Source organism: Trachurus japonicus, chromosome 16 (genome assembly GCF_045865225.1).
Source record: "Trachurus japonicus isolate A0001 chromosome 16, Traja_1.0".
Classification (NCBI taxonomy): domain Eukaryota; kingdom Metazoa; phylum Chordata; class Actinopteri; order Carangiformes; family Carangidae; genus Trachurus; species Trachurus japonicus.
The window spans coordinates 13,439,210-13,466,831 of NC_140922.1; the positions used below are offsets into that span (position 1 = coordinate 13,439,210).

The 27,622-nt window shown below is 42.4% G+C and overlaps 1 protein-coding gene across 4 annotated transcripts in view; it reads left to right on the forward strand.

Annotated features, from left to right (window-relative positions):
- The window catches only part of grik5 (glutamate receptor, ionotropic, kainate 5), an 80,512-nt gene that overhangs the window by 49,008 nt on the left and 3,882 nt on the right, over positions 1 to 27,622 (forward strand). For 2 of the 4 annotated variants that reach the window (XM_085801671.1, XM_085801670.1), the window contains exons 3-19: positions 489 to 653; positions 3,591 to 3,688; positions 4,094 to 4,259; positions 7,846 to 8,024; positions 8,755 to 8,808; positions 9,678 to 9,836; positions 10,259 to 10,411; positions 11,582 to 11,686; positions 15,106 to 15,213; positions 17,952 to 18,155; positions 19,055 to 19,168; positions 19,763 to 19,872; positions 20,125 to 20,298; positions 21,934 to 22,099; positions 23,247 to 23,472; positions 26,116 to 26,244; positions 27,120 to 27,241. In XM_085801671.1, the coding sequence (XP_085657797.1) occupies positions 489 to 653; positions 3,591 to 3,688; positions 4,094 to 4,259; positions 7,846 to 8,024; positions 8,755 to 8,808; positions 9,678 to 9,836; positions 10,259 to 10,411; positions 11,582 to 11,686; positions 15,106 to 15,213; positions 17,952 to 18,155; positions 19,055 to 19,168; positions 19,763 to 19,872; positions 20,125 to 20,298; positions 21,934 to 22,099; positions 23,247 to 23,472; positions 26,116 to 26,244; positions 27,120 to 27,241 (2,432 nt within the window). Of the gene's footprint in view, positions 1 to 488; positions 654 to 3,590; positions 3,689 to 4,093; positions 4,260 to 7,845; positions 8,025 to 8,754; positions 8,809 to 9,677; positions 9,837 to 10,258; positions 10,412 to 11,581; positions 11,687 to 15,105; positions 15,214 to 17,951; positions 18,156 to 19,054; positions 19,169 to 19,762; positions 19,873 to 20,124; positions 20,299 to 21,933; positions 22,100 to 23,246; positions 23,473 to 26,115; positions 26,245 to 27,119; positions 27,287 to 27,622 lie in introns of all 4 variants that reach the window. The other 2 variants (XM_085801669.1, XM_085801668.1) reach the window with 1 other exon arrangement.

Genomic DNA, 27,622 nt, shown 5'->3' on the forward strand with positions numbered 1-27,622 from the left:
ATCAGTAAGATGCCTTCCTTCTTTAAAGGACTAGTTCAGCATTTTGGGAAATATTCTTATTTTCTTTCTGGAAAAGATCAATATTTCATGTCTGAACAGCATCAGCAGCCCATTAGTTCAGCCAGGTTGTCTGTATTGCTTCTAGTGTTTATGCTAAACTAAATTAATTGTCTTGTCTGTGGGTTCACATTTAACAGCTTCTTGCTTTACATATTTACAAACATGTTTTACTGCTCCTTTTTTTTGGATTTCATACCCCTTACAACATTAATTCCTTACATTGCTTTTCCAGTCAGACTTTATGATTCCTCCCATCAGCCCCACTGTTCTTCCCATATACATTCATACAAGCATGGGCAACACTATTAACCAATCATCCACCTCTCACACTCCTGCTAATCTCTTTCTCCTGTTCATCCCCTCTCCCGGTGCCGTCCATCTTCTCTCCTCTGCTTCACCTGTCTCCTCTTCCCTCTCTGCCTCTCCAGCGGCAATCCTGGATGACCAGTCTGTGTGTGGGCGTGGAGAGCGGCTGGCGCTGGCCCTGGCCAGGGAGAACATCAACAGTGTGATGGAGGGTCCGGCCCGAGCCCGAGTGGAGGTGGACATATATGAGCTGCAAAAAGACTCCCAGTACGACACTACCGACACCAGTGAGTGGAGCTGATGCACATGAGAGAAGAACAGGAGAGTAGATTCGCACAACCCCAGGGTGATGAAATCCCCTAAATCCATTAGAGTCCAATAGACCATAATGTCTACTACAGACAAAAAGCGACCACTAAAAATACCAGCAGATATCATTAGTAACATTAATGTCAATAGTGACTTCAACAGAGTAGAAAAGTACAGTAGCCCACTAAATACTGCTGATTTTAATCCAAAACACTCAAGATAAAATATATATATATATGTGTGTTTTGGAAGCAAAACCCTCAAATGATGACTAGAATGACAAAACACCACCACTTTCATGTGATTAGGAACCAGTAAGAGCTCGTGCAGATTACTTTACATGTCATTAGAGACCAGTAATGGGCCACTAAGCCTGTCTCATTAAAAACAGCGGACCAGTGCCCTCCAGTAACAGCTGGAACTGGCTACAGTGCAGACAAAAACAAATCATCAAATACTAACACAGATCAGCGGTGCAGGCCAGCAGAAAGCAGCACCATACCAAAGAGGCTGCCCCATTAAATTTGTATTGATACGCAGACTTAAAACAGAATGTTTGGAGTCTGTAAAGACAGAAGATGTACGGCTGAATTCAGCCACAGAGGAGACACAGACTCCCTGCTCCTATTCTGATAGGTCAGTGACCCTGCCACAAGCTACTGGCAAAATGTCTGTGTGTGCTTGAGAAGGGTTGTGTACATATGTGCATGCTTGAGTTACAGGCCTATGTGTATGTGTGTGTCTTTCTGTGTGTGTGTGTGTGTGTGTGTGTGTGTGTGTCCTTGACCGATGGGCAGGAGACTCTGACAGGCGTGTTTGCTTGCAGTGTTTTTTTGGTCTCTGGATCAGAGAGCTCATCATCTTACAGCTACGGCTGTTTGAGGCACGCTTGCATGCACACACCCAAGCAAGAACACACACATGCACAGGCATTTATACATGCACGCAGGCACGCAGGCATGCACACACACACACATCATTTTCTGCAGAATAAACACGGGCACACACACACAGACAATGACAGAAACTGAGGAGAACTAATTGGGATGAATTAAAATACCAACCTAATATACCAGAAAGAACATAACTTCCTCACTGTCAGAGCACACAACGCTGTGAAATCACCAGACTTACTCCTGCTGTATCTATGACAACATTTTTCAGGTGGGTAGACAGGACACATTGTCAAAGAAAATAAAACCCAGTGCTTATCAAAGAGAGGCTGTACAAAAACATTTTAATTACATTTCTCTGTAAGCTGAAAGAGGTTGGAGCACAATCCAGCTTCTGCCTGTGAAGGATACTGGTCAGCAGCAGATGTTTGATTTTAAAGGAGTAGTTTAACATCTAAGGAAAAACGCTCATTTGCTTTTCTCTTGCCGAGACATGGATTACACTCCACTAACATATCTGGAGGTGGATGTGCGACTACAGCCTGCAGCTGGTTAGCTTAGCATGAAGGCTGGAAAAGAAGAATGGTGAACCCAGCTCTGTCCAAGTGGGAAAAAAATCACCTACCATCCCTTTTAAGATTTATTTATTACTGTAACATATTAAAGATGCCAATTTACTGTGTTATGTGTGGGACTTTTTCTTCTGGTAAAAACTGCTGTATGGTTGTTGCATAGATTAAAAAAGCGAAATATGATGTGTTCATTAGTGAGCTTTAGACAAGGTGGTAGACAGATTTTATTACATCTGGACTGAGCCAGGCCAGCTGTTTCCCTCCTGTTCCCAGTCTTACGCCATGCTAACCTAACTGGTTCCTTCCTAGCTGTAGATTCATAATTATCGCATAGACATGAGACATTGATCCTCTCGTTTAACTCACGCCAAGAAAGCAAATGAGCATATTTCCCAAAATGTCGAAGCATTCCTTAAAGCGTTTCCAAGTTTCTTTTTGGTGGGTTTCTGTGTATGGCTGTTGATCAGTGACTCAGACTGCAGGCTGCTCAGTTAGTCAAGTAAAAGGGAGACGATGAACATAATCTGACCTGTTTCAAGTAAAAACAAAAAACACCCCGCCCCAAAAAACAAACAAAAAAAACAACAACTTTAGATCCTGACATGAAGGTTTTTGATTTTAAAAAAGAGGCATAATTTATTCATGAATCACTTTTTTGACCAAACCAAAAAACAGAAACAGAAACCTCAAACAGAAGAACTATAATAATGAAGATTAAAACCGAGTTAAACAAGGTTATGGACAAATGAAAAGTCCATTACACTTTTTTTTTTCAAGTTTTAAAATGGATGCATTTCTGCATTTCCGCTTGAACACACACAGTATACCTATATATGAACATAATCTGCATTTTGCTTGAATATATTATGAACTCAGAGATGGTGTTGACTTCAGTCATTCCTCAGCCAAGAAATCAGTAAATTAATATTATAATATAATTTCATGAATAGTTAATGTAATGTGCAAAACTGTTTTTCCAATATTGTCCCTTGCAAAAAGGGTAATCATGCAAAAAAGGTGACAACCAATTTGCCAACATCGTCCTGATGCCAGAGATATAATTAGAGCAAAATGTCTTAAAGATTATTAAAATCATTAAAAATGACTGTCTTAACAAGTGAATAATAGCAGGAGGCAACCTGTGGGCTGCCCTGCTGTAGTCCTTGGTGTATTTATCTCAAAATAAATCTGATTATAATGAGATACATTGTGCTCCCACAATAGACTGAGTGGTTAAAGTGAAACCATAATGCGTCCTCTGAGTTTTTGCTGCATTTTAAATTTCCATGCTTTCCCCCCCTGAATGCAGCTCTGTTTGCCAGCTCTGTGCTGCCATCAAAATGAAGCGGAGGAAAGATCTGTTTGTTTGTGTGTGTGAGTGTATGTGTGTGGGTTTGTGTGTGTACATATTCAGTGTTTATTTTATCTTTTTTTCCTTTTTTCCTTTCAGTGTGTCAGATTCTACCCAAAGGCGTCGTCTCTGTGATAGGTCCCGCCTCCAGCCCCGCCTCCGGTTCTACTGTCAGTCACATATGTGGAGAAAAAGAGGTGAGTGTGGAAGATAAACACACAAATAGGTACAAATCTGTGCACAGCTCCCTCTCGCTGACTGTCCTCCTTCCTACCCACACAGTTGTCATGATGAATGTATCTAGAGATTTGGTTTTCCTTGCCTATTGAGTTTCTTCTCATATAATTAACCACCATCCACTTTTCGTTTCTCCATTGTTTCTCTTCTCCTTTCTTCCCTTAGCCTTTTATCCTTAGGTCTCTGTTCTCTGCCTCTGCCTCTTTTCTTATCTCTCTTTTCACCCTCTAGCCTCTTTAATGGATCTTCCTTATTCACTGTTTTTCCCTGTTGTGTGTGTGTTTGGAGAGGACTTAATCAAGACACATTAGTTTTTCTTGCCTCCCTTATTGTTTCTCTTCTCTGTTTTCCTTTTTTATGTACAGATCCCTCATGTGAAGATTGGTCCTGAGGAAACTCCTCGCTTGCCGTACCTGCGCTTCGCTTCTGTCACTCTGTACCCTAGCAACGAGGACCTGAGTCTGGCCATAGCAGCCATCTTGCGCTCGTTCAGTTACCCATCAGCCAGCCTGGTCTGCGCCAAGGCTGAGTGTGAGTACTCCTTGTGTAGTTATTGACTTAGTAATGTGGATGTGTTTGTGTTTAGGTGGTGGGTGTAAATGCATCAGTTGTGTCCTTCTGAACTTGTTTACCTAATGTATGTGTGTGTTTCTGTGTACTAATGCCTCTGTGGGCGTGTTGGCACGTTCACAGTGTTTGGGCGGACGTGACGGTTGCCGTCGGACACTCATTTTGACAGTCTGGTCATGTAGTTCGGTCTGTTGTCACGGCCTTCCTATTTATTACTCATGCCCTCACACTCTGTCTCTTATCCACCTCAGAGGGTTGTTAGCCCAAACCAATTTAATAAATATTTTTGTTTGAAATGCTTTCCAGTATTGGAAGAACTTAGAGGACATTTGATTTAACTTGCCTGGCACTCAGAGAACTTTAACATCACCAGGGATTCCTGGCTTAGTCACCAGCCCTCTTTATTTTCATTTTGAAAGAGTGTGTTATTGATCTATTATGCACTCCCCAATTGAGAGCTGCAAGAATTAAAGGGTTTGGTGGAACGGTGGCTGGAGTATTTAAACAGGGCTTTGTGAATATGACAGAGTAGTACACTATGTACTATAGGAGATGGTAAAAGTGTATCCACTGAATGATCGGCCGCCTCTTGTCGTTTCCTGAATGAAATGAATGAGCAGGGATGAGTTGTCGTGCAGCTGTTGACTGCTCAGACCAGTCATGTAGAACCGCACAAGACCTGAAGGGCAATTAGGTAACGAGTAAGAGCGACCACTGAAGTCTGAACACTTCTAATGGCCGTGTGAAAAGGGTAGATTTTGACAAACAAAAAGCTGTGACATTATGAAAAATTGATTCAATCACGGAGATGCTTTCATTATCTCTCCCGCAGTTAGCCTGTCGTCCCACACTTTCCTGAAAGTAAGCCGAATTCCTTGCGGGCTTGTCATTTCATTGAACTAAAAGCGCTTTGAAATGGCATCAGACATCTTCCTCCACTTTTGATCATCGGTTGAACGGGTAGATAGCAGCCTTGTCTTCCATCAAGCTCTTCCTCCCGTAAGAATAGGAGGCAACAGACCAGCCTGCTGGTCCGGCCCAAGACACGCAGCTTCTACTGCTGGAGAGACGGAGGGATGCATGTGTGTGTGTGTTTGTGTGTAGTATATTTGGCTTGAAGGTGATCTTTACAAGGTTATCACACTCACAGACTCTGACCCACTTGGCTGCGTTATCTATCGCCATGGAGCTGGTTGCCATGGCTGCAGAATAGGTGCTAACTGCCACTCAACAGACTTGTTCAACACTCTGAATGACCGTGTGTGTGTGTCTTGTGTGTGTGTGTGTATTGCTGCCTCTGTGTGTACTGTACTTCTATACATGTGAGTGGGTTTTCGGATGCTCGTAGGCTTTTGTGTGTGTGTGTGTGTGTGTGTGTGTCTGCGTGTGTGCGCCTCTACAGAGGTTCAACATCAGACAATGTTTACCACCAGCTCACTTGTTTTATTCATCTTGTTTACCCCAGTGTAGAGTGGTGCGTTCAAGTGAAGTAGACATCCGCTCTTTTTTGTCAGCGAGGCGAGTAATGTGTGAAGTCACACATTTCATTGACACCACCATCACTACCATCACGCCACCACGCACGCACACATCCTAATTAAGTAACGAATTTAGCAACTGGTCATTTTTTGCAACCGTCTGTTAATGGGATTAATCTAATTTTTCCCTCTTTTAGCTTGCGCAAGTAGCAGTTCATAGATATTCAGTTAAGCGAGGGAGTCGTCAGAGATTTTGGGTCACTACCGACGTATCCGACTCTCGCTACGTCTGGGTCACAACGTGCCATGTGAGCCTAATTCCATTATGCAGTTTTCATGAGATGGATGAGGTTAAGGACAGAGAGGGGGAGAGACTGAGCACAAAGAGGAGGAGACGGTGGCGGCGTAAGAGCGAGATGGATAAAGACAGAGAGAGGTAACTGGAGCACAGGGCTAAGACGAGAGAGATAGAGAGGTTAGAGCTTATGTGCAAGAGAGAGAGAGAGAATGTGAAAGCAGGAGAGTGAGAGAGGGGAGGAGAGGAAGCTGTAAAGTGCATTGATTTTTTTTTTCTTTCCCCCCTCCTTCCTCAAACTAATTAAAGTTTTGGCCTGGTTCAGTGATTACCCCACTGCTTACAGAGGCTTTCTCCTGCTGAAGGGCTCTGTGCGCTACCTCTCCCTTCCTCCTCTCTCCCCTTCCCCTCCATCCCCCAGATGCCTGCCCCACCACCTATTTACATAGCTAGGGGAGATTTACTATGGAATTACAGTTAGGAAGCAGCAGGGTAGACTTTCTAGTAAAGACTCGTTCCACGCACAGTGTCAAGTGAGTCTTGACTGCCATTGGTTATACTCATTTTCAAGAGGAATTCGCTTGAAGTGGGTGAATTGTCTCAAGTACTGTATTTCACTCTTTCTGCTCCTGCAGTTGTGTTTCTTTGTCTGTCCATTTTTTTTTACCAGAGGTTAGCAGAATCCCACTTTACCAGTTTGGTTATTTAATTTCAAAGTCTTTAGTTGTTTTTTGAACACATACTATTTCACTCAGAGCACCCAAAGACCTGAAAAGGAATCACCAAAGGATAACACACACAAAGTGAATTACAACACGCTCAAAAACGTATCATTCTGTTAATAGAAAATGTTTAGACATTTGTCTTGCTGATTGGCTGATGGAGACCATGAATTTCGTAGCATATCTAAAACCTATCCGGGGATGTTAGGCCTGTGTACAAAGATTAATTTCAATGGAGGATGACTCACAGGCACTTATGTCATGAGTTATGGTGATCAAGTTTTATTTTGTCATGTTAATGTAGCACCAGCCAGACACACTATAAGAGACACAAAATTGTTATTCAAAGCAGAGTTTTTTTTTTTTACAAGGAGGGTATGTTTAAAACATTTTTTGGCTCATCCAAATATTTTATGGACCAGAGCTGGTTCAGATTGGATGAAATTTTTAGGAGTGACATTAAAGAGGAAAAATAAGTGAGGCGATATGTGTGCTTATAAAATCTAATGACAGACACTCAGACAGATAGTTAAAAAGAAAGCTTTCATACATATGGACTTTACTCAAATTAAAGAAATGCTACAGAGTATCTGCTCTCAGTGTCTGTAGGGAAATGTTGAAAAATATGTTTAAAATGTCTCTATGTGTTATGAGAGATATTACAGTCAAATAATAAAGTTCTGTGTAAATGACCGCATGATAGCGGTACCTACACTAAAACTAATCACTGCTCCTAACTCTTCCTTAAATTACACAAGCTGTCAGGAGAGGACTGAATAGAAAACCTCCTTGGCAGAGGTCACAGGAGATAAAAAAAAGTCCTAGTGTGGGAAGCAGTGAATACAGACACACTAGCCTCCATATTAAATTATGTTTAATTTCCTGGAGATTCAGACAAACCATCAATCATGCAAATGACACAAATATGTGGCCCTCTGAGGAAGAATCACGAGTTTCACGGGTCCTGCTGAGCTTATACTTAAGAAATATGAGTTATGTCTACTGATACAGACATTGATATGCAATCCGACTCTGCTGTGGCTTTGCCTCAGGCCTGCTGAGATTGGAGGAACTGGTCCGCCGCTTTCTCATCTCTCGGGAGACGCTGTCAATCAGGATGCTGGATGACAACCTGGACCCCACGCCGCTGCTGAAGGAGATCCGTGACGACAAAGTGGCCACCATCATCATCGACGCCAATGCTTCTGTCTCCTATCTCATCCTTAAGAAGGTCAGGTTTCAAGGATCTATTCGCTCTTCAGAACCACCCACGCAGCGTTTGAAGTTTCTGTTGTACACAATACATACTGTGACACTCAAGTTGAACGCTTTTCCCTCTTATACATCCATATGGGAAATTCAGGCGTATGAAGAACTTACCATCTGTAAGATAATAAGGCAACTCCTTTTAAAGCTCCACAGGCTACACATTTGTTGTTGTAACAGAATTAACATCTATTTTTACCTTCCCTGTCCTCCGGAGCAGCAGAGTGAACAATATTTCTGCATATCTGCCAGCAACAATCACTTACACTCTTAAGAAAGTATTTGACAAAAGAACATCTTTTGCTGGGATGCAGTGCAGATGTTACCCAGGCTTGTTCTGATTCATGGTACGGCCTGTAATGCCGATAGCCAGCCCAGTGAGTCACAGTTTGAATGCGTATGGGATGTTTTCACTGGGCGCACATTCGCCCTCAGCGAAATGTCCTAGTGCTAGCCTGATGATGTAAAACTGTGATTAACGTATGCTCCCTCTCTCTACCCCACATTCTCTCCTGTACTTTGTCCCCCAACTGTCTCCTTTTGCTCTCCGCCTCTCGATAACTCCCCTCCTTTGCCCTGACCCCCCCTCCCCCCATCAATCTTTCTCCATCTTCCGTTATTCTCTCCACATCCTGCATTCCACCTGCCTCGTCTTTACTTTTTCATCCTCTTCTCTCGTTCTCTTTGTCCTACAGGCATCAGAGCTGGGGATGACATCAGCGTTTTACAAGTACATCCTCACCACCATGGTAAGAGCGAACCAGTCCTTCCCCCTTCCTGTCTTCCGTCTTCTGTTCCTCCATGTTCACTTTTTCTCCCTCTGCCCCGCTGCTCCTCCTCCTCTCCCGTCCCTTTACGAGCGAGCAAAGGTGCTAAGGCGGAGAAAGTATTCGATAAAGGGAGAAGAGAGAGGTGACGGAGAGAGAATAAAGGGAGAGGAGATGAAGGATGGGGAAAAGGAAGGAGAGAGAGGAGGAGGAGGAGGGGGTCTGAGAAACGAACATACTGTACGAAGATGTGGAAGTGCAGAGGAGGATGGCAAAAAGAAAAAGGGGTCTGAGGTGAAGGTGATGACAGACGTGATGTGCCCTTTTTCTTCTGCCACCCGCCACCTCCTCTATGCTTCCGGTGTTTTCATCTGCCTCTTTGATATACTCCCCTCCCTTTCCACCATTTGAATTAATGTGTCACTTTATGCCGTGTTCCTGATTTTTATTTTTTATTTTTTTCTTCTCCCCTCTCCGCCCTCTGTGCGTGATGTTCTCTTGTGCTTCAGATGCGTGTGTGTGTGTATTTCTGTGAAAAGCTACAGGAGTCATTTCCATCAACCTATCTTTGCCCTGTATGACTATTTTTTCCCTTTTCCGAGCTGTCCATATTCTTTTTTTCCTCCCTCCATCACAGATTAGATGCTGTCACTCCCCATAGCCTCTCCTTTTCTTTATCACACTCATTTTTGCACAGTATTTTTCTTCTGAGCTGAGATTTGATTCACTGTCAACATTGTCACTTACCTGAATTTTCTGTTTCTCTCTGCAAACATCCTCTGCGCTTCTCTTCCCCCTCTTCATCTTCGTCTTCCCCCTCCTCTCTTCTTCTTTTTCTCCTCCTCCTCCAGGACTTCCCCCTCCTGAGACTGGATGATATCGTGGATGAACAGTCCAATATTGTGGGATTCTCCATGTTTAACACTACGCATCCGTTTTATTTGGAGTTCATCCGGAGCCTCAACCTCTCGTGGAGGGAGGGCTGTGACCTAACTTACCCCGGCCCTGCGGTCAGTCTCTTGGACACATGGGTGCTCATGCGTGCACGCATTCAGGAGTAATTTTTACAGCTTTGTTTGCATGCCACGAAACATTAAGCTTCTTTATTCCTCACGCTGATTCATGAAGCAGTTAAAGAGATTCAGCTAGTCTTTTGCTTGTATTTAATGGGTATTGATGTATCCATCTGTGTTTCCTCCCCACTGGTTTACTCATACCTCACATCTATTCTCTCTCCCCTCTAATTTTCCCTGCCTCCCTCCATCCCTGTTAACCATTTAATCGTTTGCTCTTGTGCCTCTCTCCTCTTTCCTCATTGCATCTTCTCCCTTGACTCCATGTCTTTTTTCCCTGTGTTTCCATCCCTCCCCCCTTTTTTCTGACTTCACCCCCTTTGCTACCTCTCGTGTTTCCTCCCCCCTTCTTCCCACAGCTCTCGTCAGCACTGATGTTTGATGCGGTGCATGTGGTGGTGGGGGCGGTGAGGGAATTGAACCGCAGCCAGGAAATCGGAGTGAAGCCGCTCAGCTGCACCTCACCTCAGATCTGGCAACATGGGACCAGCCTCATGAACTACCTGCGCATGGTAAACGTTTGATAAATCTGCATGAGTGCAATCACCTCATTATGTTATTGGCCATTCGCACCAACATGCACATGCATATGCGAACAGCATCAGCAGTATAAGTGAAATATGCTTAATTTAATATCTTTAAATGTCCACACACAGACAGAACATGCACAGTGACTGACAGATTACACACAAAATAATGGAAAATACTTAATATGAGAGTTTAGTGACTTAGTGGATTAACAGATAAGGAACTATCCATTGTTTTTGTTCAATTAATCAATGAAGCTTTTGTCATTTTTCAAGCAAGTAATCTTAACATTTCTCAGCTCCATATAGACAAAACATTGACAAAATAATAACGATTTAAATCAAACAGTATAAAAACATGTAGATAAATTGAAAGATAATAATCAACGGCAATAATAATGTGTAGTATCAGCCTTACAGTAAATGATCTGTCTTGTCTTACTGTTTTTGATTTATAATCATAGAGGCAGGAATTGTCATATCTCAAATAGTTGTCAGGAAGCAGAACTGTAGTTGATTAATATTCCTCAATTGATTTATTGATTAATTAAGACAGTTCAGCTGCATTCTGTATCATCCTCATCCTGTGTTGCATGTAACCTCTGTCTCTCGTTGTTCTTTGTCATCTTCCATCTCCGGTCGTCTGTGTGTTTCTCTCATCGACGACCTGTTGTCAAGGCAGCCCAAGCCCCATCTCTCATTGCCTCCGCCCCACCGGCCCGACATCTGTCTTTGTTAGTCAACATCATGGTGTGCTCCATCTTCAGCACCGTGCCATTCATCATAGATCTCGCTAACTGTGCCAGCACCTGTGGTTTGGAGAGGCAGCGCCGAGCTGTGAGGCGCAGGTCTGACTCTTATTAGGGAGCTGTTGACACTCTCTGCTGCTCTGTCTGAGCCTCTCACTCACTCACTTTCTCCTAGTTGATCTGAAACTGATCATCCCTGTCTGGTCCGGCCTCAGACACTTCCTCTGTCCCTCCTGCTCTTTTTTTCCGCTTTGTCTTTCACTCTGTCTTTCCTCCTAATCACTGTTGATAGTATCTGTGTGAGGAAGAAGAAGCGTTTGTCTTATATAGCAGACTGCTTGTATTTACTTATCCAACTCACTCTCTCATCTCTCCTCGTCTTCTATTCTCTTCATCTGCCTGCCAGGTGGAGTACGATGGTCTGACAGGGCGTGTGGAGTTCAACAGCAAAGGTCAAAGGACCAACTACACCCTGCGGATACTGGAGAAACACAGAGGAGGCCACAAAGAGGTCAGGAGTCACCTGCTATCATGCAGCAGCCAGGTCACATGGCCTACGGGCTTTGGGGTAGTTATAGGTCACCTGTCTGATTTCACAACGCCGGGGGATGTGTTTAACACTAAGGTCAGCCTCATCACAAACTCCCCTGATAGCAGCCGCGTATCTTCACTTTGTGACGTTGGTTTGAGACGTTTCACCAGACGACACAGGAGTGTAACCTGCAATCGGATGTGGGTCGTGTGGTGGTTTTTAACATTCGTGCTAGCTGAAGGCAACTGGAATACATTGACTGCCTGTGTAGTTCATCAATAGACATTCAAATGCTAAGCTCTGGGCTGTAGTTTGTAGATTTGTGTGTCACTGCCCCCGATGTCTTGTTGTTGTTTTTGTTTTATTTAGCCAGGACCTTGTTTTTTCTCAGCTGGATGTTGACTTGATATTTTCTAATTTGGAAAATTCATTTTTTTTTTTATTCATGTTTGATTTATTGTCTTTCCATGGCTGGAAATAATGACAGAAATTTGTAGAAATCAGTGTTTGCAACTGGCTCATTGCAAAGTAAACCTTCAGACAGACCCTACAGTACATATCTATTCAGCCTACAGTATATGTAATATCACATTGAGTCTTTAAGGAGTTATTTTGTCGTGTCGTGTGGAGCTGGGGTTGCTCCAGGCTTAGTTTTGATTTGTATTTGAAATTGGTCTACACTTGAACGGAGCTAGAGATTTCTTCTAGTATGCTTGTTCCTTTTTAGCAATGCCCTGCAGTTTCTTCTTCTTCTTTTTTTTATTGTACATATTTAGACCTCAGCCAGAGATGTAGGCCCCAGTCTAACAACCACTTGGGCACTACCACCTTTTAGTATAATTGTGTTGTCATAATATCTTCTCACATTGTGTTGAATTACAAAATCATGTTTGTATGAATTGTTACAATAACATCAAGGTCAATAATTAAAAAGAAATACAAGTGCAGTGATAATTACAGATTACATGCAATTGTAAACAACACTCACTAAGCTTTTGGTAGGAAAACCATATCAACACTCCCTTTGCTTTTTGTGGCATTCACCCCCTGAAGATGTTGGAAGCTTTCCTCTGAGATTCTGCTCCATGTTGACATGACTGCATCACATCATTTATGCAGATTTGTCAGCTGCACATTCATGCTGCCAGTATCCTGCTCTACCACATCCCCGAGGTATACTGCTGGATTCAGATCAGTTTTTTGGGGAAGTCCACTGAACTCTTTGCCATGTTCCTGAGATGACTTTTGCTCTGTGACATGGGGGCATCAGCATGCAGGAAGCAGCCATTAGAAGATGGTTAATTGTGGCCATTACGGGATGCACATGGTCGGCAAGAATACTCAGTTCATCCGTGGTGTTCAAATGAAGATTGATGTGTGTTAAGGGACCCAAAGTGGGCCAGGAAAACATTCCCAACAGCATCGAACCAACACCACCAGCCTGGACTGTTGGCACAAGGCATGTTGGGTCCGTGTACTCGTGTTGACACCAAATTCTGACTCACTCACCAGAAATCAAGATTTACTGTTATCAGGCTACCTTTTCCAGGCTTTAACTGTCAAGTTGTGGTTATGACTTCTGCACTTGACTGAGAAGAGTGGAACGTGGTATGGTGTGCTGCTGTTGTAGCTCATCCACCTCAAGGTTCAACATCTTGTCCATTCAGAGATGCTTCTTTTCCACTCACCACAGTAGTGAAGAGTGGTAACCTTAGTTACCGTAGCCTTTCTGTCAGCTCCAATCAGCTTGGCCATCTCCTCTGACGACCACTCTCATCAACAAGGAGTTTCCATCTACAGAACTGTCACTCACTGGAGGTTTTCTGTCTTTCACACCAGTCTGAGTAAAAACTCCTGAGACGTGTGTCAAAATCCCAGGAGATCATCGGTTTCAGCACTGCCCAGACCAACCTTTATACCTTTATCTTAATCTAATACACATGCACTTCTGCTACATGATTGGCTGATTGGATTGCATGATTAAGCAAGTGTACAGATTCCTGATAAAGTGTAAATAGCAAGTCGTAAACTTGTCAGTAATGTCAGTTTCAATAAAATCATTTTTTTGCTAATAATTAATACTATAGGCTGTAAAAGGGTCACTTTCACAGACATAACAGTCGTGGTCTTAGACTGCGTGAGACATTATTTTGTTTAACTTTTCATTCAACACATAAATTCCTTTTCTTTCATTTGCCTGGACCAGACCTTTCCTGTTAGCCTGTGTTTATTTTTTAAACTATCTGTCATAAGCCACACCACATTTGTTAAGGGCAGTTGGACAATCTGTTGAACCAAATAAGATGTCGACAGACCCAGCCAACGAGGTGTTTAGCACCATTTTGGTGCATTATTCTCCCATTGACGGCTCCTCCAATGAACAAGGTGAGGGAAGATTGGGATCAAAATACATTTCCCCGGCATTTCAAGATTAAATGAAGCAGAAGTACACACATCACTGCAGATCCAGACTGAGGGAACTGTGTTGCGGTTCATTGACTGGAGGAAACACAGTCTCTTCACCTTCCCTTAATATGTCTTCTTGGGCTCTAATGCAGGCCATCTGCATGCCATGTTAACACTAAATGCCACCCGATAACCACAGCTGAATCCAAACTACGTCTCACTGTGAGACTTACCTTGTGATAATTAACATTTTAACTCTGTCCACCTCTCCTCACAGCAGCACCCACACCGCAAAGAGGCTGTGGTGGTTTATGTGAAAAAAAGCCCACTCTTAAATGTCAGGGCAGGATAAAGAGTGTCATAGAAAAACTGTGATTCTGTCTGAGGAGTCGTTACCTCTCCTCTGACCTATTGAAAGATGTACAGTAATATCTTCCAGAGAAATGCCTCTGCAAGCTGCGCTTCCACCTATGCACACTGCTTAGGTCATAATCACACATTTATATACCTAAGCGACTTTACTGTCTCCATAAAAAGGAAATATGAGCTGTTTTTTGTGCAATTTAAGAAAGGTATAAGCAAAGGAAAATAGACATACCAATAAAGCTCCTTATCATGGATGCTTTTCATTACCTTCTTTGCAATCTTGTCCCAGCTCATTGCTCTGCTTGTAAACATCAGTTTTTCTGTTATAGTGCTGCGTGGTACTGCAGATTTGTCTGTGGCTCCAATGGGAACAATTAAATCAATCAATTTGTTTATACAGTATGTAAAAATATGGATGCCAAAGCAAAGTATAAAATATTAAACATGTAAAGGCACTCTATGAAATAAATCGATAGGGTTAATGTACTCACTGCAATACTTGCTTTCTATAGACGATGTTCATCCTGCCGCAACAGTAAAACAGTTGCAGTGAAGTTAGAGCTTAACAGTACATTACTTATCCCACAATAGCCATTGATTTTCTCTCACTTTCTCTTCTCTACTAGATCGGGATCTGGTACTCCAACAACACCCTGATAATGAATTCCACCAGCCTGGATATTAATGTCTCGGAGACGCTGGCAAACAAGACCCTCATTGTCACCACCATACTGGTAAGGTCGCACCTCTTCTGCCGACCGCCACGCAAGTGAGGTCAGAGTTGTTTTTGTGTTACTGTGCAGCCTGTGCTGCAGCTCACGCTGTGTTGTGGTCTGTATCTGCTAATTCTGCTGTCACTGGAGCTGTCATAGAAACTGACAGAGCACTGAGAGAGACATGTTGTTAAATTCAAACTGGCAAAGTCCTGGTTCCCTGATCATGTTGAAATATGGGAAGTTGTCTCCTTCTGGTTTCCATATGAGTAATATCTTCTCAGAAAATCAATAAATCTCTTGCGTGATGCTGCTCCATCATCTTCAGGTTGAATTGGATGTGTAAAAACAACCTGATCCGGTAAATCCCCTGCACCACAATATGCTATAATACATCATCACACTGACAATTCATTTTACAAGACAGCAAATATCTTAAATAGGATAATCCCTAAAAACATAAACTAGTGCAAAACGGTGGAACAAAAGAGCAGTCCCACATGTTTTCTGTTGTGGCAAGCGTATATATATGTTTTGCAGCCAACCAAGCTGGTGTTCCACCTTCTCCTAAGATAAGTTTACCCTTGATTGTGCAGTGGGGGATTTCTACACATGTGATTCAAGCTTTGTGAAGGGATTCTTCCTTTGGCTCAGTGTGTTTGGTGCACTCAGTGAAGAAGATTACAGTGAGAACAGCGCTGGTCTTCTCTTCATATCCAGGTCTATTTCAGTGGCCAGACTGTGGTCACAGAGCGTTTTCTTTTTTGCTATTATCTAATTCTGCATTTTGCACCAGCCTTGTTACGTCTTTTTAAAGGAGTACTTCAGCCATTTAGTGCTGGACATCCATAACAGCCGCGCTGTCTCACAAGAGACCGATTACAAAAATGGTCTAAATTGATTCTACCAAGGCCGAGATATCCTACATTATGTTGGGTAAGCTCCAAAAAAGCTGAATTGTATGACTCCCATGATGCATCTCTGTATGGTCATTTTGTTACTGTCTCACTGCCATGTCTTTAAAACTCAGTACTGGCAGTTTACAGGCTGTCCAGCACATCTGTTAACAGACTGACTGTACATGCGCTATGATTAGATGTCACTCCCTCCAGGAAATTCACAGCACAGTGCTCCTTTCGTTAGTGATTTCATTGTCTTATTTGCTCTTCAGTCAATATCATAGATAACCTGTTGCAATACATGACTGTATCCTCAGTAAGCACAAAGTTGTTTCAAACACAAATTGTAGAAACCTTATGATAAACATGCATATTCAAACAAACAATACATGCATAAACATACCTTGTTGGTAGCACACAACCAAGAGGGTCCATTTGAACAAACATAACATTGAAATCTATTGCAGAGGATAAAACTGATCCTGCTTCGTGTGTCATCTTGGAGGAAATTGCAGTTGCAATTGAAAACTAACTGTGTCCTTGTGCAGCATAGAATGTCAATGTACTTCCTTCGTTTCTGCATCGTGTGAATACAAAACAATCCAAGAGAATAAATCATAATCATCAATAACATGTGCAGAAAAGTGATTGCAGCTCTGTCTCAGATTTTGTTTTTTGAGCTAGGTTTTGACATTTTTGGTCAATTCTAATGTCATTTAATTTTTACATTCTCAAAAACACCTTATCTCGGAAGCCGTGTTTAGGTATTAATGTCCTTGTACTGCACAGCATTGTATGTTTCTAAGAAAATGTACAAAATGCAGATAGTGGAAAAGAAGCTACTGAGAATAAAAGAAGGAATGGCAGTTTTCAGTCATTGTCATAGACCCAAAACGGTATGTGGGGAGGCTAGTTGCAACATAAATGTACATGCAGAGAGCTTAATATGAGGTTATTTGGAGTACAAAGTACCAATATCCCACCATCCTCCCCTCCACAGATAAATACATAGTCAAAGGCATTATTTTACCTCTAGGAGAAAAACAAAGACATGGGGTCTTCCCTTATTATCTCTACTTCTATGAGTTCCAGGCTCTAAAATATTGATTGGTTTTCTCTAGGCTCATTTTATTATAGCCCATTAATGCAAGCTATGTTCTTTGCTATCAGGCCTCATTGTGGAAAAAGGCATTAACGATGATAGAGGCTACAGTAGAGTGGTTTCAGTTTATATTCCAAAAATGTAAAAGGAGAAGAAAATAACAACCTCAAACTTTATTGAAAATGATGTGCAAATTATGCACTTGAAATGAAATGATTAAAACTATTATCCCTGAACTGAAAACATCTACAGTAGGTGTCTACTGTTGATTTCATTGTGTGCTGTATATGTGTGAATACTTTTAAAATCTTTCATCAGAATGTGAGAAGGCCATTTTGGATACCTCTCATTCCTGCTCATACAACTCGTCGTAACTTGGCGCAGAGACTGTACCTTTAAAGTAGTCAGTAATTTTGTGATGTCACACTGCACTGTATAGTTACTGCCCTCAGCCATGTGAGCATGTCCAACCCTGACATACCTTTTGGTCTTTTACATTTATGAACAACACAGCACCAAAGAAAAGAAAAGAAAAGCCAGAACAAATATTGCAGCATTTTATCCCAATTTTGTCTGTCTTATTTTGTTAGCATTTGCCATCAGAAACTGACATAAAATGCATAGAGAGAGAAGATGGGAAACTATACTGAGATGTAAAAAATGTTTTAGAAATTAATTGATAATCTGTGCTTGAACTAAATAGTCATCAAATAGTCATTGTGTTAGATTAAGACTTTTTATGTGTCCCCCATGTTCAGGAGAATCCGTATGTGATGCGTAAGGACAACTACCAGGATTTCCAGGGCAACGACCAGTATGAGGGCTTCTGCGTTGACATGCTCCGGGAGCTGGCAGACATCTTGAAATTCTCCTTCAAGATCAAGCTGGTGGATGATGGGCTGTATGGGGCTCCAGAGCCCAACGGCTCTTGGACGGGCATGGTTGGAGAGCTAATCAACAGGGTGAGTACCCTCTGTCTCACACACATACCAGAAAGGCAGAAATATTCTCACATTTTCTAACCACTGTCTCTACAAACTTAAAACACACACACACACACACTGATGTAAGCACAAACCCACCCACACTCACGCTGTAGCCCCAAACCACAACTCTGCTGTAACTTCCCATGTCTCAAATTGCCCTCAGAGGGGAGTGAGACTCTTATCTAGGACAAAAGCTGACTTGATAATTCCCCAAAAGAGAGTGGTAGCACTGCCTAAAATTGTCTGCACCATCTTTCCTCGCAGTAAGCCATCCCTATCCCAGCCTGTCCCCCCTCTCTCTCCCCATGTCCAGGCCTAGTGCGCCTCTGACAGACACTGTGGTTGAAGCAGGCTAATGAGAGTCCCTCTCTGCTTAATTAACATACGGTACACTTCAATTACCAGACTGTGGTCCCTGTGTGGGGCCAGCCACACTGGTGCTCCCCCAGCTCTCCACGCTTTCTCTCCCTCCCTCCCCTCCCCACTGCCTGATCACTCAGCTCTAATTAGCAGCCCATGTTCATCAATTAGCTTTTAATGGAAGAGATGGGGGGGGAGGCAAAGCAACCAGAGACCCGCAAGGTTTTATACAGGTGGAAAGACCATCCACCCAGTGCTTACTTGCAATTAGCCTCATTTAGACGTGAATAATGTGTGTGTGTGCCAGAGGGAAAGAGACAGAGTGCACGTCTATATGTGCATAGTCAAACTTTTCATGTTTCGTTCTGTGGTACACCCAATGCGGCATCAGATATCTTTCTTTTTTTAAACCGTTACCTGACCACTTGTCGTTCTGCTCCACTCCCACTCACTGTCTTTCTCTCACCCCCTCTATTATCTATCCATCTGCCTATCTATGTTTGTCAATCTTACAGAAAGCAGACCTGGCTGTGGCGGGCTTCACCATCACATCAGAGAGAGAGAAAGTTATCGACTTCTCTAAGCCGTTCATGACCCTGGGGATCAGCATCTTGTACAGAGTTCAGCTGGTGAGGCTGTTATCTAGGGCTGTGGGGCGCCCGCTGGGTGATACTCGCCACAGATCTTGTATTGGATTTAATTTTCTTTTGTTTGCGCTGCTTTTAAGCCAACACAGCCCTACAGGAGAACGATATGCAACACTTGTCAGACCAAGCTTAAGGAATCAGACTGCTTGTTGCATAAGAGTTGATCTCATCTTTTGAAACTGTGGATTGTTTTTGTGTAGTCTGCTGCATTCACTGTGTCCACTGTGAAAATTTATAGGTGTAATTTAAATTTCTCAATAAGTCAGTGCTCTGTAACTGGGTAACTGTGGCAGCTTTACATTGCTAATGAGGTTTTGGGTCTAAGCCAAGTATGCTTCAGCATTAGGCATTGTGAAACAGAGCGTTTATGGATTGTAGCATTAGCGTATCAAAGCACTGCAGACTTACAGAGAGAGTGCAGTGAAGGACACTGCCCTCCTGTGGTGCAAAAGGAACATTTGCTGACTACTAAGACATGACACCTTTTCTAACACAGTGTACCTTCCTCTCTGTCTGTCACTGTCTGTCTCTTTTTCTTTGATGTCCCATTTCTTTTCTTCTTTCTCTTTGTGCCAGGGTCGGAAGCCAGGCTACTTCTCCTTCCTCGACCCCTTCTCTCCAGCCGTCTGGCTCTTCATGCTGCTCGCCTACCTGGCTGTCAGCTGTGTGCTCTTCCTGGCTGCAAGGTCGGTACATTACATCACACACTGTACTGATAATCTGCAGCTCACATCTGTGCTCTATCACCATTTATCTTGTTAAACACAGGTTGCCTGTCACACATATTGGAATTTCTTTACCTCATACAACCTCCTGCAGATGGTTTGACAAGGATCACATGACTGATTGATGGTGACTTGAATGATATGACAGAAGAACATTACTGTACTGTAGTCTGACCTCAAGGTCGTTCCCCTGCACCCTTGTTTTCCCACCAGGCTGAGCCCCTACGAGTGGTACAACCCTCACCCGTGTCTGCGAGAGCGCAGGGACATGCTGGAGAACCAGTACACCCTGGGAAACAGCCTGTGGTTCCCTGTTGGAGGCTTCATGCAGCAGGGATCAGAGATAATGCCCAGAGCGCTGTCTACCAGATGTGTTAGTGGGGTGTGGTAAGTCACAGAATAGCGGAGTGTATTTGTGTGCTGGACAGTTTAAAACTCCTCTATTGTTACCTTCACTTGGATGTTTCACTTTTTTTTGCAGAACGATGTATGTTTGACACAGGAACGCTGTTTTTATATTCATACACAAACAGGAGGAAAGCCCATCTTAAATCTAGTTGCAGGGCTGACTTACGATCGGTATGCTGTACCAACTTTAAGTCCAACATGCATCTTTACACCATTAAATGTGGAAAGTGGATGCCTTCAGCACACACTGGCACACCATCCTTTCAGTGAGGAGAGGAGAGATTGAGAGATTGTGAGTCAAGTGATAAAAACTTTGCACATAAAAAATAGATTATTTTTCAGTGAGGGAGAAGAACTCCATGTGCCTTAAAAAAGGTAAAGTTTATTGTATTATCCTGTTGAAAACCTTGTCAGACACACATTATTATTCACAGAGGAATATTTTTATGTATCTCCAAGCATTATTGCAGGAGACTGTCAAACGTATCCTTATGTTAAATGCTGCTTTATGAAGCTGTATTCAATATGCATGTTGGCATAATGATAATGATGCAAACAAAGAAATGCTGAAGGGTGGAAACAGTAATGTTAAAATATTAATACAATAGTAATAAAACTGTAATATAATAAAATAAAAACACATTGATAAATGGGTTAGTACAGTGAAATTACAGGTAATACAGATTGCGCCACAATTGCAAAACGCTGCTTTAGCCCCTGTAGACATGTGCTTTAAAGTAAATTGGCCAGTTCATTTCCTAATCGAAAACCTGCATTTTTCCTTAAGCTTGCTTCTTTAGTGCATCTGCAACGTAAGATAATGACATTTACTTTTTTTTGTTTCAGGCATATAGCTGACACCTCGCTCATAAGTTTCAGTGTCTAACCACCAGCTCCTTATGCAAACAATGAAAAATGCTAAACTCACAGAAATACTAGCCTGATGATATTCCTGTGGCAACGGAGTGACTGTGAAAGAGACATGTGCTGAGAGAGAAATAATAATCGCTAAGAGCAAAGGAGATAAAGGGTAGAGGAAGACAGGAAGAGCAAATTACACTGAGTTGAGCAAGATATGGAATAGGGGTTATTATTAAGTGTAGTGAGTACATGATGTTCTTCTCTAGGAAAGTTTTCAGACATGCAGAAAATGTCATAAGAGACCTCCATCCTTATAGTTGTTGGTGTGTTATCTATGGTAATATGATAGTAGTTATGGTGAGATAATATAAAAATTGAGAACATTTCTTTGTACTGTTTATAATGAGGTATTAATCATAACATATCAGAGAACTTGCCAGAGTTGCTCTGTGGATTTAGACAGCCTCAGATAACTCTTCATGTTATCCCAGACTGACTCCATGATGTTGAGATCAGTTGCTCCAGACCATCTGTTGGGGAACTCTTTGTTGTTCTTGTCTCTGAAGAACGCTCTTTATGATTGCGGCTGTATGTCTGGGCTCCTTTTCAAGCTGCAAAATGAATTAGGAACTGATCAGACACCTTTCTGATGGTATTCCATGATGATCTGAACATCTAAAGTGCCTAAAGCCCTTATGCGGTACAGTATGTATATTGATAATATGTTTAAACATGATCTCTCATGTCTCATAGGTGGGCGTTCACGCTGATCATCATCTCCTCCTACACGGCCAACCTGGCCGCCTTTCTGACCGTCCAGAGGATGGAGGTTCCCATCGAGTCCCCGGACGACCTGGCTGACCAGACCAACATTGAGTATGGCACCATACATGGAGGGAGCACCATGACCTTCTTCATGGTAAGATACGCTGCAAATGAGGATCTGATTTGTCTAAGGTTTAAGTTTTTTGAATGGTTATACATCTGTGGTTAAAAGTTTGTATAGATGTTAAACTATGCTGTCAACTGTGACGACAATCTCAACAATCTGACAATTTCATGAAACTCCTTTACAGGAACTAAGATGACCAAGTTTTTATGTTTGTGTGATTTAGTCTTTATGCCTGGGCCTGGAGTTAATGGTTCTCCTCATATTTGCTAGTTTATCTCTGAGTTCCTCCATTGTTTTCTTTATGGCTGTTTGTGTTTGTGTTAAGAGGCTGGCTGCCTGTGTTTGCTTATGAGAGCGCTTCCGGCATCTGTGTTGGCATCTGTGTTTGTCATAGAGCGTGCGCGTGTATGTGTGTGCGTTTTGTCTTTGTGTGTAGGTGTGTTTGCGTGTGGGAGAGTGTGTAGGTGAATGTTTGTTCTTGTTTTTTGAAATGTATGTATTTGTTGATCAAGGTGCATGTATGGGGAATGGCTACATGCCAACTTGCGAGTGTGTGTGTGTTTTACATTCTCCTGGTGAGTGGTCTATGTTTTCCTACATAAGCCAGTTTCAATGCTACAGTACATTACCCCACTCAATGCCTAATCCACACACACACCCCCACACACACACACATACTTACAATGCACACAGATGCCACCCTCCGTACACACAATACACAGAGATGCAACATGTAATTGTACACTTCAAACACTTAATCCTGTTTTAGAGCTTGCCATGTTTTGCTAAGTGCTGAACCACCTCCTGTGTTGATTTACCCCCATCTGTATGAAAGGTGATGCATCAGCTATGCCATGAGCGAATAATCTGTTGCCTTGATTCACCTTGCTCTCTTTCTCTCTCCTTTTTCTCTCTATATGCCATTGATGTTTTACTCTGCTTGTCATTATTCACACTGGATTTTCCGATCTACATGTATTTCCCCTCCTGTTTGTCTAAGTTGCATCTCTCTCTCTCTCTCCTGCTCTCTTCCGTTCTTTTTTCCCTTTTGTTTTTTTCAGCCTTCATTTTGATTTCTGCTTCAGAGGCAGACACTAGGACGTGTTGGGAGGCTCATGCAGTCAGAAGTAGTCAGTGTTCATATTTCTGTTGTTGTCTTCTGGTTCTTCTGCAGAACTCTCGTTACCAGACCTACCAGCGGATGTGGAACTACATGAACTCCAAGCAGCCCAGTGTATTTGTGAAAAGCACAGAGGAGGGCATCGCCCGTGTGCTCAACTCCAAGTATGCCTTCCTGATGGAGAGCACCATGAATGAATACCACCGCGGCCTCAACTGCAATCTCACACAGATAGGAGGCCTGCTGGACACCAAGGGCTACGGCATTGGCATGCCACTGGGTAATAATACGAACACATGACTGCTCAAACAAATCATACTTTAGAAAGTTTAACTATATTTAATAATATAATAGTTACCAAATTTGATTAGTCATTTAGATTTTTTTAAAGTTACCTTTTGAGGCATTTTTATGCCTTTATTTGATAGGACAGTGAAGTCAAACAGGCCAGCAGTAAGAGAGAGTAGGGGAATAAGATGTGGGAAGATTGTCTCAGTGGGGAGTCAAGCCGGCGATCACTGCGTCAAGTCATGCCAACATGGGATGCGCCCAACGGCGCATTGTTACATTTTGAACTCTATTATGTAATACCATCAAGTAACATACTGAAACAAGTTGTTAGGGCCTCCCTAGGTCAACAAAGACTCATGAGGCCGTTGCAATATACTGTAAAAGGACGCCACACACAAGTTGCAGAACGAATGAAAGTGTTTTATATTGACAAATTATAATGCACAAAAGAAAATCATAAACAAAAAGAGGGAATGGGGGTCCCATAGAAACACCAAGAAATGAAAAACATTTGATACAATATTATGATAATAAATACACAAGTCTTTGAGAAGTGAAAAACTGATATTATACTGATAATATTGATTAAATCTGGGTTATTAAGCTTTCAGGCTAGAATAAAAATCACCCTTCGTCTTTTTTGCTTTTGCAGACTTACCTGAAGGTGTAAGGCCGAGACTGGTCTCATCAGGGGCTCAGAGATCACTGACGGTCACAGTAGCTGTCATGCTTTTCATTAGACTCATGATTTATCAATGAAGGTCTGAAGTCAACCAGACAACCTGCAATAGGAAACCACAAATAGTTTTTAGTTCCAAACACTGCTGCAGTATTTTGTTGTAGCTGTGGCATAGCTTGTAAATGAGGGCAACAGAATAGGATGTAGCAATTATTAAAGTGGGAACACATAAATTATGTTTGGTTTTTGAGTTCCACATCTAATATTTGAAGAAAACATCGACAAAGCAGTATCTGTGAGATATTTCTTAAGCTTACAGCAAAGATGAGAAATAATCTTAGAGCATGTTAAAGCAGTGGCCCCCAGCCCTCTGTGTTTGTGATCCATTAATATGAAGCAACATCTACTTGCAGCCACCCATCACAGGGTGCATACAGTACTGCATGTTTGAACTTTGTTAAATCAAAGAGTGACTTTTTCTCATTAGACTGTTCCATTTGAGGCCCAGAGAGATAAACACAGCACGCACAGTATACATGCAAGAAGTAAAAGAAAGTTTGGAGAAAGTCTGAAAACTAAACAAAAAAAATCCATAGCAGAATTTTGATTTTTTTACTCCCCACCCCGGTAATCACCCCACACCTCCCTTGTGGATGTCCTGACCTCTAGACCAGGAACCACTGTGTTAAAGGATTGATGTTGTTCTTGCATTCAGGTTCTTGAGCTTTGAGTATCTTCGGAAACATGTCAGACACCCAGCACTGATCTTGGTTACAAATGCTATTGAGTTTTTGTGATTGTAGTAGCTGAAAACAATAACACTGCAATGCACAAGGAGTCCAAATCACACCTGTGGGGTAAAGAGACAGAGGCAGATTTTCAACACTAAAGTTAAGATGAGAACAATTCTAGTGCATTATGCGTTATAGATATAAACATGTTTGTAATGGTCAGATGTACTGTGGTTAAAATTACATGTAATACTTAAAGTGGGAAAAAGGCCTTAAGATCAAAGTTGAGTTTCTTTACAGAAACTGGACTCTTGCAATCCTGAAATAGCCAAGGACACAATCATTATTCTAGGAGCTATTCACAGTTGAGAGTGAAGTAGGTCACCTATAGCCCCAGTGACCTCTTTGAGCAGTAAGGTGGGTACTGAAAGTCCTGGCAGAGACACTGGCATCCTGTGTACAGGCATGTTCGACAGAGGGCAGGGTGTGTTAATATTGTGCATCTAAAACTCTGAACCCTCATCAAGAAATAGGATAATAACTCCTTAACTGGAAGAGGCATAAACATCTACATGAGATAAATTTTGCTAAACGGGCACGTCCAACTGCATATCAGAAACACAGTAGGAGGTGGAATTTACTCAGAGTGCAGTAGATGCTCGTGGACATGGGTGGTCTGGGTCTGTATTGTGGAGGGGGGGAATGAATATTTCTGAAATGGTGATGATTTAGAGTCTCTTACAGAGGATAAAAGCAGTTGGATCAGGTGATGATTAGGACAGTTTACCATGCTTTTTTAGAAGTTTATTTTAAGGAGATAGGATTTAAAAATGCTTCTTGTTATGGAAGTTGTCGTGCAACTGAGATTTTTTTTTGGTGTACTGGCCCTTTAAATTTTCCTCGCTTTCTCTACTGTATCTTGTACTAACATGCTTCACATGCTGCCTGACCAGCAGCTGTACCACTGGGCTCTGGCTTGATGTAATCTTCCTCTTTATCTCTCACTAATCCTCTCTTTATTCTCGCCATAAGATCACTCATAGGCATCTCTCAGCCGCCACACTTTCTGATTCCTTCGCCTTTTCTCTTACATTTTCCTCATTTCATGTTTTTCTCCTCTTCTGAAATAATCCCTCTCTCGACTGAGCTCTTTTTTTTCTTTACTGCACCTTTTCCACCCGCCGCCACTTGCTCTTATCCTCGCCTTCTTGTCATTTGCCAGGGTCTCCGTTCAGAGATGAGATCACGCTGGCCATCCTCCAGCTGCAGGAGAATAACAGGCTGGAGATACTGAAGAGGAGGTGGTGGGAGGGAGGCCAATGTCCCAAAGAGGAGGACCACCGTGCCAAGGGTCAGTTAACCGCAGCTGCCTGTCTCCACTCCCTTCTTTTCACTAATGCCCACAGTAATAGTCTCCTCACTCCCTGCTACAGTCCAGCTAATGGCTAATGCCTAACCTAATGTCCTTGTGAAGGGTGCTTTGCACAATTTACATTCCTAAATGTAGGTGATGTGTAATGGGAATTCTATTAGAGCGCATTTGTTTACCTATGCATGTGCAAGAGTTTATGGGCAAGTGTTATGGGTGCCTGCATAAATGACAAAGACAATGAAAATGCGTCAGCATTTATGCCGCTGCCGTCAGATGAAAATCTCTTTTAAAAATGGTTTTAATAACTGGAGGAAAAACTTTTTCAGCATTACTGTGTCATCTCTACAATCTCACAATTCTGGCAATCGACTCACTCAACCGCTTATTCACAGGTCATTTAGATTATGCAGGTATATCTGTTTTGTTTAATCTGTACAAAAAACTAAGTGTAAAAACGGAGAAGTTGAAGTTCTCAGGAAGTTTCTGCCTCTGGCCAAGAAGTAATTTCAGCACATAACCCCTCGTAAACCCAAAACTTAATTAGTGAGCTGTAGCAGTGCTGTGAAGCTGAATGTGTTACCTTAGGACAGAGCCAGGCTAACTGTTTGCAGTCTTTAAGCAGCTGCTGTTTCTGACTTTGAATTTGTTGATCTTCTCATCTAAGCATTTCTCCCAAGCTGTTGAACTGTTCCTTTAATCAAGCTCCTCGAGAGCCACAGGAATCATGATGCAGATTTCACAGGCTGTGTAATAATACTCCTCGTAACAAGTAAATCTTTGACATGTAAAACCTCCCTTCCAGGAGCGTTTATGCTTGTGTGTGCTGTGGTTTGTCCCCTGTGGCCCTCTCTCAGGTCTGGGCATGGAGAACATTGGGGGCATCTTCGTGGTGCTGATCTGTGGCCTCATCATTGCCGTGTTTGTGGCCATAATGGAGTTTGTGTGGTCGACACGCCGCTCGGCAGAGACCGATGAGGTATGCCCCCATACCTGCCCTCGCCGACCCCACAGACACACCCCAGTAGGTTCCCATGGCATCCCGCCAACCCTTTTGATTATGTTGTTTTGTGTATATACTGCGTGTTTGTGCGTGAGAGTGGGTAGATTTTATTCAGCTTTTGCCTCCATTGGTATGCGTTTGTTTATGTGTCGCTGTAACTTCTGAGGGTCGATGTGTTATGCGCATGTGAGATGACAGGAATGTTGAAAGTGCAGCACTGAACTGCTGTTGTGTCCAAAAATGATAGAAACAAAAAGCAAATAGGGAGTTTGATTTCACTTTGCATGCCTTGCCTGTCTTGAAGTCATTGTGCCTTATTAGTGTTTGGTGTTTAACACTATGGCAGTTAAGTGTTTG